Genomic DNA, 18,930 nt, shown 5'->3' with positions numbered 1-18,930 from the left:
AGGGAGGTTTACAAGCCATTGATTTTGATTCTATAAATGGGACCCTTAAAATTAATTGGCTGAAATCTTTTTTAAGCAACAATGATTTTTGGTTTCATATTCCCAGAGAATTGTTCAAGAAATTAGGAGGAATAGAATTTTTGTTAAGTTGTGGTTTCACCGTTCAACATCTCCCAATTAAACTGTCTAATTTTCACCAACAGGTTTTGCTATACTGGAAGATACTTTATAGCCATAACTTTACACCACACAACACACCACTGTGGAATAATATTACAGTTAGGAAGAAATCACTGTATGACAAGGACTGGATGGAGAAAGGTATTTGGTCAGTGTCCCATTTAATAGATAAAAATAGTGGTATTATATCTTATGAGAATTTTTGTACTAAATATAATTTAATTTGCAACCGGCCAGATTTGATTCTATTACTAAGGCTATCCCCAACTCTATTATTTTTCTACTTAAAGAAATTCTCTCTTATTCAATCCCTAGGGCCCCGAATTTTACATCTCTCTTAATTGAAGGTTGTGACTTTAGAACAAAATGATTAAAAATAGATTTAACAACATTTTTTCTATGCTTTAATTTCCTATAGAAATTCAATTGCAAAAAAATTCTCAAAACAAACCATTCCCATACTTAGAACTAAATATTTAAAATTTCCTTTACCCCCCAAAATAAAAGAAATTCATTTTAAAATTTTAAATGGGATATACCCATCCAAGAATACCTTCGACTTAGATTTGGTTTTGACTGTAATAATTGTTTATTTTGTGACGACATTGAAACCACAGATCATCTAGTTTTTCATTGTATTTTTGTGGAGGCTTTGTGGTTGGATGTTTATGACTGGCTTTTTCCAAAGGTATCTCACCTTGAAGATTTCACTGTAAAGGACATTATTTTTGGAATTGTAACGGACAATAACAAACACAACTTCCTAGTGAACAACATCATCATGCTGGGAAAATGTTATATACACAAATGCAAGTTCTTAAAGGTGAAACCAAGGTTTTACTCATTTCATAATGAGTTCAACTTGTATACAAAAGCCCTAAAAATTATGAAAAAGAAAAATGCAATCAATCTTTATTCCATTATAGAAGAATATGATCTACAAAAAAAGCCCCATTTATTTTATTTTAATTAATTAAATATTTTCTTTTAATTCTTATGGATGTATTTTATTTATTTTAAGCACCTGATCTGTATTTTCTATTACAAAATTTTTGTTATTGCCATGCTGTTTGTACATGATTTCTGTTCAAAAAAAAAAAAAAACTTCAATCACGAAAAAGAGACACAGGACAACAACCGTGTTTTTTAGAGGTAAGTAGGCCTACAGAAATATATTTATAAACCTCATCTCAATTTTAATTAAGTGTTTTTATCTATTTTTATGTTGTTTTACAACTTGTGTGCTTCTCGAGTCAGAGTGAACTGATGTTAATACTAGTCACGTGAACGCCCTTGTAGCTACACAACCAACGAGGATGATCTTAATACATTGAGTTTCAGTTTGTTTTTTACCAAAACGTATCTTATTTGTATTCATCTTTTTTTCTTAAAATTGGCATACACTGTGAATTGTGTCTGATTTTGATTCGATTTCTGACTCGTGCAACTCTTTTTTATTTATTTTTTTGTCGTGCGTTGTTTGTTGTGAGGTGTTCGTCTTCTTAATGAGATGATTTTAGTATTAAGATGATTAAGCTGTGCATGCAACGAGTTAAATGTGCATTTGTAGAAACCGTGCTGCGCATGCATTCATTGACTTGATTCTATTGAATTAATTTGGATTTTGAGACCATATAGGATTGGTTTACAAAGTCAATGAATGCATGCGCGGCGGGGATCCACAAACATATCTTACTCGTTGCATGCACAGATGAATCATTTTGAATCATCCCATATTCATCCAGTGTAGAAACGAGAGGCGATCGGAAGGTTAGATTAATTTCTGGCTTTTTCAGTAATTCTGTTCGCCACTCGTGAGTAGGGATGGGTACCGAAAACCGGTATTAAACGGGCCCCGGGGCTGAATTTTGAAAGACCGTTGTATCGATAAGCTTTGACGTTATCGGTTCTGCTGTCGGTACTTTTGAAAATACACGTGACGAGAGAGAGAGAGAGAGAGAGAGAGAGAGAGAGAGAGAGAGAGAGAGAGAGAGAGAGAGAGAGAGAGAGAGAGAGAGAGAGAGAGAGAGAGCTCCGCAAACGACAGCCGAGGACAGAACCAAACATTCAAACATAGCCTGGTTACACTTTAGATCTGTGATAGTCTGCTTTTATTTTAGATTTTGTCTTCCAAATATTATAATAATAATATTTATGTCTAGCCCAACTTGATTCCCTTTGCAGCAGTAGCCTACGTACGCTGTCATTTCTCCATAAAACTAAAACGTAATGACAGAATCAGCACGATCAGGGATTGTTGTAAAATACAGTCTAGCTACTGTTGGTAAATTATGGGACGCGTTTTATAATAAAAAGAGCGATTAAATGCACAAAAATGTGCGCAAGAGATTGTTCCCAAGTCGACGCGCGCGCTCTGAAACAGCCGCAACGAGACGAGCACATTACACTTTCGGTTTCACACTCGCGTCTAAACGATCAAATGTACTCAAATATCTATGTCAAAATGACCGGCTTGGAGAGTCTCTTAAACACAACACAGTTTGTGTCTAAAATGGACGTAGTTATTATGGATATAGTCGGGAGAAAGTGTAGTGCATCTGCCTATTATCAGTCGCCTATAGAGCTGCACATCTGTCTTAAAGAGGCAGCAGTGTAAATAAACATGCTGACGAATTACTGCGAATTACACAACCAAATGCAAAGAGAAAATCCCTCACAGCTCTTGCATGAATAACTTCAGCTTTAATAAGCATTAATTTGGCTATTTATGATGAACAGTGTTATTTTACATTTGATTAGTAGAATTCTTCCTGAAATGAAAGCACTGCATGTGTAGGCTGTGTATTTTTGTTAATTGTGTGTGTGTGTGTGTGTGTGTGTGTGTGTGTGTGTATGTGTATGTGTATGTATATATATATATAATCTCAAAAAGTACCGATAAGAATACCGTTAAAGTACCGGACCGATAAGCAGTATCGGTAAGAGTAGTAATACCGTTAAAACCTTAACGATACCCATCCCTACTCGTGAGAATATCTCACAGCTGAACTAGAATTGAGAACTGATTGACCTGTTAGCCCGATGAGGGGAAATACAATCAGTTCGTAGCTCTGCTTCAGCTGTGTGATATCATCACGAGAGCAGATCACAATTACATTGTTACAATTTCATCTTTAATGCAGCAAGAAAGAAAACGAAAAGTGTAGATCTTTAAGTTCTGTAGGCAGCTATATCAAACTGCAGAAATGTAGCAAACTGTTGTGCCTCCAGTTCCTGTTGTAAATGGAAAAAAATCTCTTCCAAACCACAATATCCTATACAGCTCCTCTTTTATTACTTAATTTAGCTGTTTGGTCATTAATTCACTTGTTTCATTTTCACACTTATTTATTTACTATAAAATACAATAGTATTATTAGATAAAACACCGGATATATTCACTTTGCTTTTTCATTCATTGTGTGTCTGCAGGTCCTTTATGTTATGTTCGCTGGTGGAAAAGAGACAGAGAATCCAAGTGTAAGAATAACTCAGTTTATTATACTCAAGTTCAGTAAGAACAAACAGTTCGCTGGAAGACGCAAGATGAATACTCAGGAACACAATAGGGTAGGCAGGCTGAAGATAAGGCACCAGCAGAGCGGGCAGGCAGAGATGGCACGCCGGGGTGTGACGCAGGGCTGAATGGGCTATCCGAATCAGCGGGAGACGGGACTCCGGAGCGACGAGTAGAACATCTAAGACGCACGGGAAACAGGACCACCACGCAGACAGGACCCAGACAAACTGCAAACTGCAAAGGAGAGTGAGAACCTCGTATAAATAGCCCCTGTGATGAGTGCAGCAGGTGTCCGTGATCAGAGTGAGAGTAATCAGAAACCATGCCTCCAACAAACCCACACACACAGAAAAGGTGAAACGATGCATTCACCCAGCGTGACACTTTAAAGTTTATACTAAAATGCATTAAATAGTTCTGAATTTAATGTTACCGTGTTTTAACTGGGATATCAAGATTTTGATAAAATTTCAAGTTTCACTTCATTTTGTAGTAGGCTATATTTTAATCACATTTCCACATTTTTACTAACTTCTTGTTGTTTTGGATGCCGTGAATGCTGATAAAAAGGAGGCATCAGAGTTTATATTTGCTGTGACGGTGCAAAACTGGCTTCATTACAACCTGAAAGGCTTGGGGACATTGCTCATGGTGGAAACCCCTGAGTTTGGAGTATTTCATTCTTTCTTCTACCTTCCTTCTAGAGGGTTAGGTACTGTCTCATTTCTGTATTTATTGGCAAGTTTACATTTGTATTTACTTCCATTTTGCAGATGAAAGTTGTCATGTTTTTCCAGGCTCTTTTCATTTGTGTTATAAATTCAGATGTTTTAAGTCAATGTGAGATTTCCTTTTGTAACTGTGGGGCATAAATAAATACATTTGCATGTAAACTGAAGGAGGCTGGTTTACTTTGAGTGACTTTTTGATGCAAAATCATATCGATTGCAGCCATACAAGGTTTCTGATTGAAAGGAATAAAATAAAGAGACAAATTAACTGGCATAGAATCCTGCTGTACATAAAGCAAGATTGATCTATTTTTCATTGTTGAAATAACATTATTTCACGGTGCAAAACTGATGAAAAATCAATGTTATATTTCAACATTGATTCAATGATATTTTAGTTGATGCATTAACATTGATTCAACGCTGATTCACTGTTTGACTGCTATCTGAGTATATTTCTGCCATTGTGGGTGTGTCTGGGGGTTTTAATCAGTGCTTGTGATTTTTATAATAAAGTCTATTTTATTGTATTGCTACTTGCGTCTCTTAATTCCTTGCCTTCAGTTGGTAAAACTTATCTGTGTGTCTTTTACTGTGAGTTATTTTCCCTGGCCTCCGACCAGGGTGGCATATATATATGTGACATATTGACATGAGTGGAAATTTACCATGACTGTGCATTGTCTCTGAGCCAATCAGAACCATCCACATTGCATTAATGACGTAGATAAGACCTTGAAAACGGTATAACTGTTGGGACAATTGTATGTACGATAGGGCAAGGCAACGAGACAGTGAGAGCGGGAGCGCAGCCTACGAACTCCTTGTGAGACTTGAAGCTGGCTTCTGCTTTTGAAACTGCAAACTATTCTTAAGTAAATTTTTATTTTAATTAATTGCAATCCTGAATCTTTGTCTTAATTTCTTCACTACTGGTCCTGGGTCATAAGCTGTTAACCCCTAACACTATGTTCAGGGAAAAAAGGACTACTGTCAAATAAAAATAAAGAAAATAAGAACTGATAATTTAAATACAAGCAACAGCACAAATCAATACTATTGCGCAGTGCCGTTTCTAGGCATAGGCAAACTAGGCGGTCGCCTAGGGCGCCAAAAGCTGGGGGGCGCCAGTGAGCCCCCGCCCCAACAAGATTTTTTAGTTATTTCATATATATTTTATTATTCATATTTCGTACTTTTGCTATTTCAAGGCATTATGATTAGTTGCGATTATTGGAGTTTAGTCGCCATGGTGATAGTGGCGCTGCTGTAATGAAATGAGATCATGTAGAGAGCGGCAGGGAACGTCGTCATCCGTGGCGTTGTAACGCTTGTGTCCGAGTGAAAAATGCGGATAGCTCACCTAATGTAACTGGAGTGGATGCAAACACGGAGGCGATTAACATCAAACAGATCGCACTTTATTCCCCGCTGAACTCTCATCACAAACTCCCTTTCCGTCCACAGCATTAATAAAACAAAATAACTGACTGTTAGCAAAAGAAAACAGAAAGCTCAAGACTCAGTGCGCACATACACAAAATGCAGACTTCGTTTGCAAGGAACGCGCGCAACTCTTAAAGCGGCCACACTATATTTCTACTCGTTACAGCGTGCTTTATTCCTGTTGTTGACCAAATACTGATGACCCTCATGAAACTGAAACTGAACCTTGTGTTAGGGGATGTGGCAAAGCGCTTTGAAGTGTCTAAAGGTGAAGTAAGTAAGGTGATTGCTCACTGGATTGATACATTGGGTGAGCAGCTTGAACCCATGGTTGCCTGGCTGCTAAGAAGTGTCATACGTGCTAACATGCCACCATCCTTTAAAAAGAACCACCCCAAGACCACTTGCATCATCGATTGTGCTGAAACGGCTATTCAGAGAGCACACATGACAATAAACAAATTGATTTGAGAAGAAATGAATTAATTTTTATTGATCCTATTCCATGACAAAGGGACAATTTCATTAAATCCTTAATGGATGATTTTTTATATATAATTAAATAAAAACAAAGTAAATACAGGGGAAAAAACCTCACAATATCACAAAAAGAAAAATACTGGAATAAAATATTAAATTACAAAAATTAATTAATAAAGAAAGAAATAAGTGACTGATATAAAAATAAATAAGAGTAAGTAAAAGAAAATAAATCAGTTTGATAAAAATAAATAAAAGCTAGAAAGGATTTCTCACAAATTTGTGACAACAGGGGACAAGGGGTTAAAAAAGGAATGGCTAATCACCCCAGTACACATAAGCAGGTCATGCTGATTTTACAACATCCATGTATCTGGTCACCGACAACTTTTGGCAATGTGGGTGAAATAGAAGGAGTGTAGCCTTGAGATATGTCCCTCAACAAAAGTTTGGTCATAGAACACGTTGAGCTGCAGACATTCAGTGTTACTCCAAATCACCAACAAGGCTTGCCGTAGCCCTGTGCACAGTGCATGCCCAGTTTTGGCCCATTGAAGTACAGATGGAATTCCCCTGTAGGCATGCGTTTGATCTCACTGCTTTTAGCAGCAAGTGCTTCAGTAAGGGACTGTTTTTTGACTAAGACAGGGTACTTGATCTCCAGTAGTGTGTCTCTGTTCATGACACCATCCGGACTCGCAGCAAGCTATGGCTCACTCGGGCAAACCACCAAACCTTTCAGATTGATGTCATGACCTTGGTCTTTCAGGTATTGCCTGGCGTGCTCTTCACCCTCTGCTCCTTGCCGGGTTGCTGCGTTACTGTAAAAGGTAGGATGGAGGTGTTCAGACAAGAATTTGTCTGGTTCTGTGGTAGCCTGAACTGGCACATTCTTGGCTGTGCTTGCTGTTATCCGTACACGTCGCATGTCATGCCACAGTTGTTCCATGCTCTGTTCTTTTGTGTGCTGCTCAATGTACATAAATTGGGTTGTGGTCATGTCAATGTATGTGGTGTAGAATGCCCTACATTTCACATTCAAGTTGTGTGTTTTGATCACCATGATGTAGGGGCAGTGGAGCTTTTGATGTCTCGGCAGACTGAGCAGGGAAGCTGGTGTTAAAAGTGAGCTGTATTAGTCCACTGCCAGGTGCAGTAAAAAGTGCTGCTATTGGTGTGGAGAGACAGTAATTTTGCCATTCTTCCAGTGTCTCATGGACTTTTACCTTGCGACTAGGTGTAGAAACTATGCTGGAGGAGGATGCCTGTGATGCTGGTTGGTATAGGTTATTTCTGCTGTGTCTTCGGAAAAACACATCTCTGATTTTTTGCTGCCCAGTATTGCTTTTTGTCCCGGCATTCCAGCAATTCTGCACATCAGTGCAAGCAAGCCCTGCCCTCCCTTGCCTCACAGCATTTTCTACCTGCAGACAAATAGAAACAAAATCAAACACTTTTTAAATAATGGTTTGAGCATCACAGCACAATTTACTTCTTTTAGAGAAAACATTTTGTAAATCAAGGGTATGATGAAGGTAGAGCGTTTTTGTTACTTTTCAAAACAATTAATGAGCTGGGCCTGCAGCCATTGACATCAGTGTTTAACCACTTTATGCCTGAGTTTATTTAGACTTATATAAAAAATCTGGAAAAATATGAAAAGAATAATAAAAGAAAATATCCGCTGCATTTCTTGGTTTTTAATTCAACATAATCAAACAATTTATGTTAAAAAACTCAACAGATGTTTGCTTCATCCCAAGTACAAGCAATATAAACAGTTTTTATGGTTAATATTTTAATATAACGGCAGAGGTAGTTCACACTCTCACACTCAGACACAGTCTCTCTCTCACATGCATATATATGCATAACAACACACACACACACACACACACACACACACACACACACACACACACACACACACACACACACACACACACACATTTGTATTACTCGTTGTGTTCTGTTATAGATTAACACATGGATAACGTTACATACAAACATCTTAATACAAGCATAAGATGGACTAGTACCTTCCAAAGCACAGCGTCTGCATGGCTACAGGAACGTCCGGGTCCGGCGATACAGGTACAGCCTGCAGTCTCCACATCTCCCGTCTTGGTAACCAAAACCCAGGCGTTATGCGCTGAATTGTTAACGGAGTGGCTTGGTTGGTTGGTTGGTTGGTTGGTCGCCCAAATTAAACTACCCATATCGTATAAGAGTACACAGCCCACTTTGTTTGAATGGAGGTACTGAAACACCTCAGAGCTTTTCAGGTTATTAATTGCATTCCCATCCACCGCCATGGAATCAATAAAATAAGAAAAGTTCTTGGATGTTGTTATGCTGGGCCATATCGACATGTTGTCCGCCCATGATGTTACCTTACTTGGATGCGGAATGGTCAAAACACCATTTTTAACAAGCTTTTCGGTCGAATGTTGCCATTCAAACGCCATTTTTACAACACTACTCAGCCTGCGACAGAATTTCTTGGGAGAAACAGGAAGTAAACCGGAAGTGCCCGGGAAACTCGTCTATAAAGCGCTATATAAATAAAGATGGCTTGACTACAGTTTCATGAAAAAGTATACTACAAATACTCTAGGAGGGTAAATTGTAATGTGCCTTTTTTCTTCAAGAATAACTGTTTAATTAGAAATCATCAGTGATAATAATTACAAAAACACTCTCTCCTCACCCCATCAGTTTGTCTAGTCCATGTCAGAGGTCAGGACATGGCAACGCAAGTATTCTCTTGAACGGATGTCCGCCTGTACAAAAACAGAAAGAGATTGAATAATGTGAACCCCATGGAATCTATTCCTGCAAAATGTAGAAGATTTCCACAAACTATAATTTCTACACTTCTGCACATCCCCAATAGTTCTTGGTTTCAAATTCCATAGACTTCTGCAGATTTACCCCAAAAATGAGTGCAAAAACTGTGGAAAGATTTTGGTCCTAATAATTTTTGTACTATTACACTGTAAACAAATAATCATGAGTCTAGTAATTTTCACAAAATAAACTGTGTATATGTTATTAATAAAATTGTGGTTCAGTGTTGTATAGAAAATCTTGAGAACATTTCACTAATAATCCCAAGACATTTTCGTTCTTCTTTTTTGTAATTAAAAAAAAAAAAAAATTAAGGAAATAAAAAAAAAAAAAGTATTAAGGCTTGAATTAAGGAACTGGTTAAGCTGTAAAAAATAAGTGAAATGTTAATTAATGAAAAATGAATGAAAAATGTATTTTAAGAGAATCAGCTCAATTATGTTGTTTTATTTAGAGACCCCATTGTTAGTTCCCAACATGCCTTGCATATGGCTGGAAATTGAGAGTCAATATTGTAATTAAGTGATATTTTATGTATATTTGAGTGAAAGGAAACATCTGTTAAAGGCACACTATGCAACTTTTCGTCCACTGGAGGGCACCTATTCTAAACGGCTTGCGAGTACCGGATTTTTATTATGACGGGGCGGGACACAGTCGCTGGGCGCCTGCACTTCCGCTTTTTCCGGTCAGGTAAAAACAGCTATTTTTATCATATCAGATACATTTAAGGGGCCAAGGGCTTCGGTCATCAGTCCACTATCTTCCCTGAACTGAAATTAAGTAGTGGGCTGTACTTTCCACACGATTGACATCAGGTTCAAGTACGCCAGGTTGGCTGGTGGTTATGTTGCCCGCATACCGCCTCCCATGGCCGAGACTGGTATTGCGATACCTGTCGGGCCGGGGCTAGTAATGCTACTGCTAATTAAGGTTGATATATCTGCAGCACTATAACTTGACATTTTTTAATGACATCATCGCCCTTATTTCTTCTCATTCTTTTGATGCGTGTAGGTCATATTTGGGATATTTTTACCTCAATTTTTACAGATGGCACATTTAATGTTTAATGTTCAGTTATGTTTGACATTTGAAAAAATGTATTTATGTTGAAGTTTTGACCATTACCATTGTGCAGAAGAGAAGAGCTTAAGGTTAGGTGGTGGATAACTGCATGTACTAATAATATAGCGCATGTTACTTTGTTCAATGAGGAATAACTTTGCTAATGGCATTACAGTTTGTTTCGGCTTGTGTTAGCAACATGTAGTGTATTAATTGTATAATGTAACTCAAAGTCAAATATAAACAGGCAATTTCCATTCACTCTAATTTATGCCTTTTTAATAGTGATGGGAAGTTCGGTTCTTTTTCGCGAACCGGTTCTTTCGGACAGTTCGTTTCAATGATCCGGTACAAAAAAAACAGATCACCGTTTTTTTTTTTTTACGTCTTTACGTAATGATGTCATTTCTATCATCCTGGCGGATGAAAATACATTCAAACACATTCATATAAAGTATTTGTAATCAAAACGTAGTATAGTGGATAACGTGACGCTTTCATGGGCCCAGACGCACATTAGCCAAGCTCCGCACTTGTAATCCTTAATTTCTTCTGTTTAACTTTCTTTCTTACATTTGGGGTAGTTTTTTTTAGTTTTTCTTTAGTTCATAGATGTCACACAGTCGGAAACTCACTTATCTTTCACCATCATCATATCCAATAAAGAAGAAAAATAAATCAGCAGCCGCGGCAGGCCGAGCGGACATGGAAGACAACATGGCAATCAATACAGTATAAAGCAATTTGAAGACATTCTGAAAACGGAACTAGCAGCAATGCGCACCGAATTCGCATCACACATGACAACAATCCAGAATATGTGCTCTAAAATTGACTTTTTAACCGGTGAACAAAGAGAGCAGAAAAGATTGGTCAATGATCACACTAGGCGTCTGGATGCCCTCGAGCAACTGATCTACAAGATCGCAGCAGAAGCAGTAATCTCCGGCTGCTAGGGTTACCTGAAGGGGCAGAGAAAGATGACCCAATTGGTTTTCTGAAGCGGTCACTGCCGACCTGGATTCCATCACTAGCGGGCAAAGATATCGAAATTGAACGTGCGCATCAAATTTATTCCAGAGCTTCAACTGATCACACCAAACCGCGAGTATTTATCTTCAAGCTGTTACGCTACAATGACAGGAATCTGATTCTGAATGAAGCTAGATGCCAAGGTTCCAATAAAGTCAAACGACGGTGCAATGCTGAGTTTCTTCTCCGAATTTTCTCCTGCGACGACAAAGAAGCGGAGCTCCTTCTCTATAATATGGAAGGAACTGAAAGAGGCAGATCTGCAGACCTTTCTTCAGTATCCAGCTACGCTGAAGGTTGACATGAAACACGGTGAGACTAAACTACTATACTTCCTGAACTCGATTACCGGATCTCATTCTCCGAGGATGGACGTTGCACAATAAGGGATTATTGATACTGAGTGATTTGACTCCTGACTTGATACTCCAAAACTAACTTGGCATGCGATGGTTGTCTGCTGCGGTCTCTTTTCCCTCTCTCTCTTGGAAGCTAGGAGACAAGATATCACTAAAATATAGGTTTCAATACATATGACGTAATTATTCATTACTATTTCAATTCATTACCGTTTCAAATTCAAATTCAAAGTTATTCTGTCCTCTTACACTAGGGCTAACAGCGGCGTACTAATGTTATACAGGCTGTCATGTTGCTGTCACTGATAATGACAGGGAACGTCGACAGACAGGGGTTTGTTCTTACTCCATTCTGTAACAGTTCTATAGGGTGGGTTTTCTTTAAGTTAAAGGGTTTTTTGGGGGGTGTGGGATGGGTTAAAGGTAGACTCGAGATAATTCACTTGCAGTGGTTTTACTTTTTCTCATTTGTGCAACTCTCATTTGTAGATACTATGACTAAGTTGAATATACTAAGTTGTAATGTAAATGGTTTAAATGGCCCCCATAAACGTACAAGTTTTTTAGATTTACTGTGTCAAAGAAAGGTGGACATTGCTTTAATCCAGGAATCTAATTTGCAGAAGGAGGATGTTCATTGATGCAACAATAAATATTATGAGGTGGTCTCTTTTACTGCGACGGAAAATAAAACTAAAGGTGTATTAATAATTGTTAGAAGAAATTTTAACATCTCCATTCTAGACAAAATTGGTGATATTGCTGGCAGAATAACTTGTATAAAAATGGTGGTTGAGAACAAGAAAATAACTTTTCTCTCAGTTTATGCACCATGTAGTCCAGATCCAACTTTTTTTCAGAATTATCCACCTGATCTAACAGACTTTGAGATAGTAATGGGTGCAGATATGAATGCTTTAATGTCCCATGACCTTGATAGGTCTGGTAACAATTTTTCTTATTCTCAGACTGCTTCTACTGAGCAACTTAAACAATGTATAGTCTTTTTTCATTAGTAGACGCGTGGCGGTTATTTAAACCTTCCCAAAAATCAAAAAAAAAAATTCTCAGCCAGATACAAATCGTATTCACAGACTGACTACATTTATGTTTCCTCTTCATTGACTTCAATGATACTTGAAGGCGACATTTCTCCCCTCTCTCTGTCAAACCATAGTAGCAATTTTTGAAGCTTTCAATTACCCAGAGACCTCTGCGAGGTTTCTATTAAAAGATGTATTATAAGATCTATTAAAATATGAGTTTTTTTGTGATCAATTCAGGTCTAAATTTTGTGAATTTATGGACATCAACAAAGGCTCAGTAGATGACCCACGAATACCGTGGGAGGCGACAAAGGGTTTTATAAGGAATTTCTCAATGTCATATGCTTCTTTTCGCACTCATGTAAAAAACTCACCGTAAGAAAATCTATGACTTAGAATCTGAACTCCGATCACTAGAACAGGCAAACCAACTCTTTTTTTTTTTTTCTGATATCCCTGCAGCCAAAATTGAAACTGTTAGGAAATAACTTAATTTATTATATAGATGGGTGGTTCTTCAACTACAGGCACTTTTGGCCTTGTGAACTTGAGGGGGAAAAAAGTGTTCAAATCAAAATTGTCGGTAACACTATACATTAAGCTTCCCTTTGTAAAGGGTTTATAGAGGTGTTTGTTAAATAACGAATAACTTATTTACAAATGCATTATCAATCATTTGGTAATTGGAATGGACTGCATTTATATAGCGTTTTTATCCAAAGCGCTTTACATTTTGCCTCACATTCACCCATTCATACACCGACGGCGATGTCAACCATGTAAGGCGCCATCCAGCTCGTCGGGAGCAGCTGGGGTTAGGTGTCTTGCTCATGGACACTTCGACACTTGGTCAGGTGGAACCGGGGATTGAACCACCAACCTTCTGGTTTGTAGACAACCTACATGAACCACTGAGCCACTGCCGCCCCAACATTTATAAGCAGTTATAACTGCATGAATTAAAGGACGACTTTCACGCAATGCCTGCCAAACAGTGATCCTTTTTTAACTAACATGTTATAAATGCTTAATAAATGTATTTATTAACACTTATTTAACTCAAAACAATATTCCTGATTTATTTAATGATGCAGCAAAATAGACTTTCATAGTAAGACTGGGGGGTGTTGTATGTGGTTCTCTCATTAATATCTCATATCTCACCACTTGTTAATATGATGTAATATTACAGAATATATATCTCATGCCTGCCTTTTTTTAATGAGTTACAAACATTAATAACCTATGAAAATGAACCTTAATGTAAAGTGAACACCTGTGAACCCTTTATTAATGAGTTACAAACATTAATAAACTGTGAAAGTGAACCTTAATGTAAAGTAATCACATGTGAACCATTTATTAATGAGTTACAAACATTAATAATCTGTGAAAGTGAACCGTAATGTAAAGTGATCACATGTGAACCATTTATTAATGAGTTATTAACATTGATAACCTGTGAAAGTGAACCTTAATGTAACACCTGTGAACCATTCATAACATGAATTGTTATGAACGCACACTTACTTTATTTCTGATTAAATTTTTTATTGTTGATGCATTGTATCAGTAAAGCATTGTTTCAGTATCGCGGTGGATGAAAGCACCGATATGACAGATGTTGCTCAGTTGTGTGTTTGGGTGAGGTTCCCAAAAGAAAAGACCTTCCGAGAAGAAATGTTGTGTTTGCTTCCAATTGTTGGCCAAACGAGAGGTGAGGACATTCTGAATGCACTTCTGACATTTTTTGATGAAAAAAATCTCAGTTGGTCAGGTCTAGCAAGTGTGTGCACAGATGGCGCCCCTAGCATGCGAGGAAAGGAGAAGGGGCTTGTTGGGCTTATGAAAAAAAGAGAAGAAATATCCAACTTTATCAGTTTCCACTGCATCATACACCAGGAGTCACTGGTATCAAAACTGAAAAATAATACATTTCAAAACGTGATGCAAACAGTTGTCCGTGTGGTTAACTTCATCGTCTCCAGAGCGCTGAACCACAGACAGTTCCGACAGTTCATTGAGGACTATGACACGGAGTATGGTGATTTACTGATGCACATTGAAGTGAGATGGTTGTCCCGTGGAAAAGTGCTTGAAAGGTTTCTGAGTCTCCGCCCTGAGATTTTTGCTTTCCTGGGCAGCAAAGGAAAAGGGGAGTCAGAGCTGGAAGACCCATGCTGGATCACACAGCTGGCCTTTCTGACTGGCATCACCTGTCACCTGAACACTCTCAACTTGCAGCTTCAAGGAAGAGATAAGCTTCCAAGCAACATGCTGAATGCAATCAGAGCATTTCAGAACAAAATAACTGTCCTTTATATACCTGACCGAGAATTTATTCACTTCCCCAAACTCAGAGCTGTCATCACAAATGACCCATCTCTGCAACAGCACTTCAGCCACAGAGGATTCGTGAATGTTTTGGAAGAGCTGAGGGGGGGAATTTGAATCCAGATTCAAGGATGTGAATGAGCACAAGGAGATTTTCAACTTTATTGAAAACCCCTTCCACATGGATGTCATCTCTCACTCCAACTATCATTCTGCTCTGCCCTACTCAGCGTGCTGCTGTAGAAAGTGAAATGGTAGAACTGCAGACAAAAGACATTCTCAAAGCTGAACTCGGAGCAGGTGTTGGTCACTTCTGGAGTTTGTTGTCTGAAGAAGATATTCCCACTTTGAAGCCACTTGTGCAAAAAGTTATGTCCTTCTTTGTGAGCACATACACTTGTGAGTCAACATTCTCAACCATGAATTTGATAAAGAGGAAACAGAGAAACCGCCTCACCAATGAACATCTTGCATGCCTCAAAAGGATTGCAATGACAAGCTACAAATACAACATGAAGAAAGTCAAGGAAATGCATGCATGCTTCCGCTCATCCCAGCATTAATGTAATCCTGCTTTTTTGGATGGCGGAAGTCTTCGGCTTCGTCCCGTCTTTTTTAGTCTACGTGCTCTTCAATCCGCAGCGGCACGGAGCAGAGCGCACGTGAGAAGCAGAGGTGTGTGTGTGTGTGTGTGTGTATGTGTGTGTGTGTGTGTGTGCATGTGTGTGTGTGTGTGTGTGTGTGTGTGTGTGTGTGTGTGTATCTGAGCCTCTGTAGCAGATATATTCACCTTTTGTAAAAATGAAAGTTAACACATCTGTCATTTATTTTTCTCTTATATTGTAGGCCTATCTTCAATTTTCTTTTTGCGGCCAAGTTTTATTTTCACAAACAAAGGTTTCTTAAGAAAATTTCGACTGTTATTGATTTCTTGGGCTATGTGAAGTACAATATTTAACCAAATCTCTAAGATTAATTGATAAAAGAAAATGTACTTATTTTTTGAAGAAATATGATGAGATCTTTCATATAACATGATTATTATTGTTGTTATTATTATTAATTATATTATTATTATTATTATTATTATTTTCTTTTTTAAATTATTATTATTATTATTATTATTATTATTATTATTATTATTATTATTATTATTATTATTATTATTTTCTCTCTCTTTTGTTACGTTCTTTCCATTTCTGTCCTATGACTGCGAAATGAGTTTACTTGTTTAATATGTACATTGTTGGAAATGTTATTTCTAAGAGATGTTTGCAATAAAAAAAAATCTGAGCCTCATTGGTCTGTCACCACTCGTCAATGTCAAAATATTTGATAAAACCAATCAAATCAGAATAGACGGGCTTTATGTTCACACAGAAACTGCTGAGGCTGAGCGCGAATATTAGCAGCGCAACTCGACGTCAAGTAAGATAAATGTAAGCAGCTAAACTTAACATTCATGTTCAGTTTGACAGCTGCTGCTTTAAGTCAGAAATGTTAAACAAAAGACAAAAATATTCAGGCAAATTAATAAATTAATAAACTTTTGTCTACTCTAATTTTACAATTTTTTATTGAAAATATGCCTATGTGAGTCATAATGTAGGCCTAATAAACGAACAAGAAATATTAACAAAGCCATTTTCATCAGAAAAGGCATTTTTAGTGCTATTGTTATCAAATTTTTTGGTCTTCAGAACATCTTAAAATGCACATATGTAGATCATAGAAATCTAAATTTTCTCGGGGGAGCATACCCCCCCAACCCCCCTAACATTTTGGATCTCTGTAATTATAAACATTATTGGATACAATTATTACATGTAAAGTATGAACATGCAGTAAGGAGGTAATATTTGCTTTTTTAAGTAATAAACAGCCAATATCATATGGGTATGCATGTTTGTAAGCTACTAGTTAATGGCGCAATTTGGACACTGTACTATGTTACCATTTTTTCCATAGGCTACCCTCACTGGGGGCTTAGCTTCCCTAAAACGAAAATCCTAGAAACGCCCCTGCTTTGCAATAAAAGTGGCTCTCCTTTTGATTTTGTGCTATCAGTGTGGCTCTCATGAAAAAAATAGTGAAGACCACTGTGTTACATGGTAACTAATAACACAGCAAATACACAATTAATATAAAAACTTGAAAAACATAGTCAGCAATGTCACCTCAGTTAGCTTACCCATCAAATCAATAACACCTAAAATTTCTCTACAGAGCATGATGGAACAATGTGATTTCTCATGAAAAGTGAGTTTATCTTTATTGGATGCTCACTAGCGCCAACTCTTGTTACACACCAGAACATGCATGCTTTAGTGATGCAAAAAAGAATACATTGCATATTAAACATATTTATGCATATTTTAAATGATATAAAAATAAGAATCTATAAGTACACCAGAAAACTAGAGAATTATTAGACTATATTTTATTATACTCTTTCATGCTCGCATCCATAGACGCGTTCTGGAGTTTAACAGGAGTTGGTGTTTTCATGAGTGAGGAAGACGAATGTTGTTCATACTGTTTGTGCTCTCAGGAGAAATTTTAATCTAACAAAGTGTTTAATTTGATTGGTAAGCTGACTGAGTTTTTCAAGTTTTCATGTTAATTGTGTATTCGCTGTGTTATCAGTTACAAGCCTGCAGCACCCCTCTGTCACGGTTCATCGATCCATCGTCTCATTCTCTTTGTGTTGTGGGCTTGGTTTCTGATTATTGTCTGAGCACCATCACCTGCTGCACTCATCACCGCTGCCTTCATATACGTGTCACTGACAATATTCATTGTCAGATCATTGTAGGCTTCTGTGGTCCTTGGTGTCGGCCTTGTTTCTCCTGGGAGATTGCCTCTGTTCTGGATTCCTGGATTCCTGACATTCATCTGCCCACTGCTTCCCTGCGTCACGAGCCCGCTGACCAGCTCACCGCCCGTTCACCGTCTCCTTGGACTGCCTGATCGCTCTGCACTTTTCCTGCCTCTGTTCTTGAGTATTCCCTGTGGTCTTCGGACTTTCTGTGAACATTGTGCAATTCTGTCGAATAAATAAGTTTATTGCATTTGCATCTCTCAGTTTCCTTCTAGTATCTGACAGAACAATCTGACCGTGAAATGGATCCAGCGAGAGTCGCAGAGCTGCAAGATTATCTCACAACCAGTAACAAGAGAATGGATCGCCAGGATGAACAGGTGACAGTGACCACCCAGGCGGTACAGGCTCTCGTGGCGCAGGTGTCCGAGCTCTCCAACCAGATACAACAGCTAAGACAACCCACTGTGCCAGCCCCACCGCTGGTTCCCCAAAACCCAGCGAACATCAGTGGCCAGCACGAGCCTCACATCCCCACGCCAGAACGCTATGCAGGCGAGCCTAATCTGTGTAGATCCTTTTTAACCAGATGCTCCCTGTTTTTCTCTTTACAGCCAATGACATTTGCCAAGGAGAATTCTAGAGTGGCACTGGTGCTAAATTTGCTGGCGGGCCGTGCTGCTCTGTAGGGAACGGCGGTTTGGGAAAACCAACATCCGTGCTGCTCCTCGTTCCGGGCACTCTCGGAGGAGATGAGACGGGTCTTCGACCGTGCCGTGGTGGGTCGCGAGGCGGCCCAGAGACTCACAGAGGTTTGCCAAGGCAATCGACCCGTCTCCGATTACATCATCCACTTTGACCGCAGAGTGCAAATGGAACAAGGAGGCGCAGGGGGTTCGTTTCCTGCATGGGCTGGCTGACCGTGTCCAACGGGAGATCTTCGCGCTGGAGTTGGCTGTGCGAGTGGATTCACGCCTAGAGTACCGTGACCACCGTTTTCAGACAAGGAGATCACCAGAATGCCGGGAGTTTCTGGTCGATGACACGGTCAGCCCACCCAACG

General features: G+C 38.5%; 1 protein-coding gene across 1 annotated transcript in view; it reads right to left on the bottom strand.

Annotated features, from left to right (window-relative positions):
- Positions 1-3,661: 3,661 nt before the first annotated feature.
- The window catches only part of LOC137094161 (endonuclease V-like), a 281,174-nt gene continuing 265,905 nt past the window's right edge, over positions 3,662-18,930 (bottom strand). Inside the window, exon 8 of the mRNA XM_067459490.1 lies at positions 3,662-3,934. Coding sequence (XP_067315591.1) covers positions 3,692-3,934 — 243 coding nt within the window. The 3' untranslated portion in view covers positions 3,662-3,691. The remainder of the gene's footprint in view (positions 3,935-18,930) is intronic.

This window comes from Pseudorasbora parva, chromosome 12 (genome assembly GCF_024679245.1).
Source record: "Pseudorasbora parva isolate DD20220531a chromosome 12, ASM2467924v1, whole genome shotgun sequence".
NCBI classification, from domain to species: domain Eukaryota; kingdom Metazoa; phylum Chordata; class Actinopteri; order Cypriniformes; family Gobionidae; genus Pseudorasbora; species Pseudorasbora parva.
The sequence above is the reverse complement of the archived record's forward strand: the minus strand, read 5'-3'. Positions and strand labels throughout refer to the sequence as shown.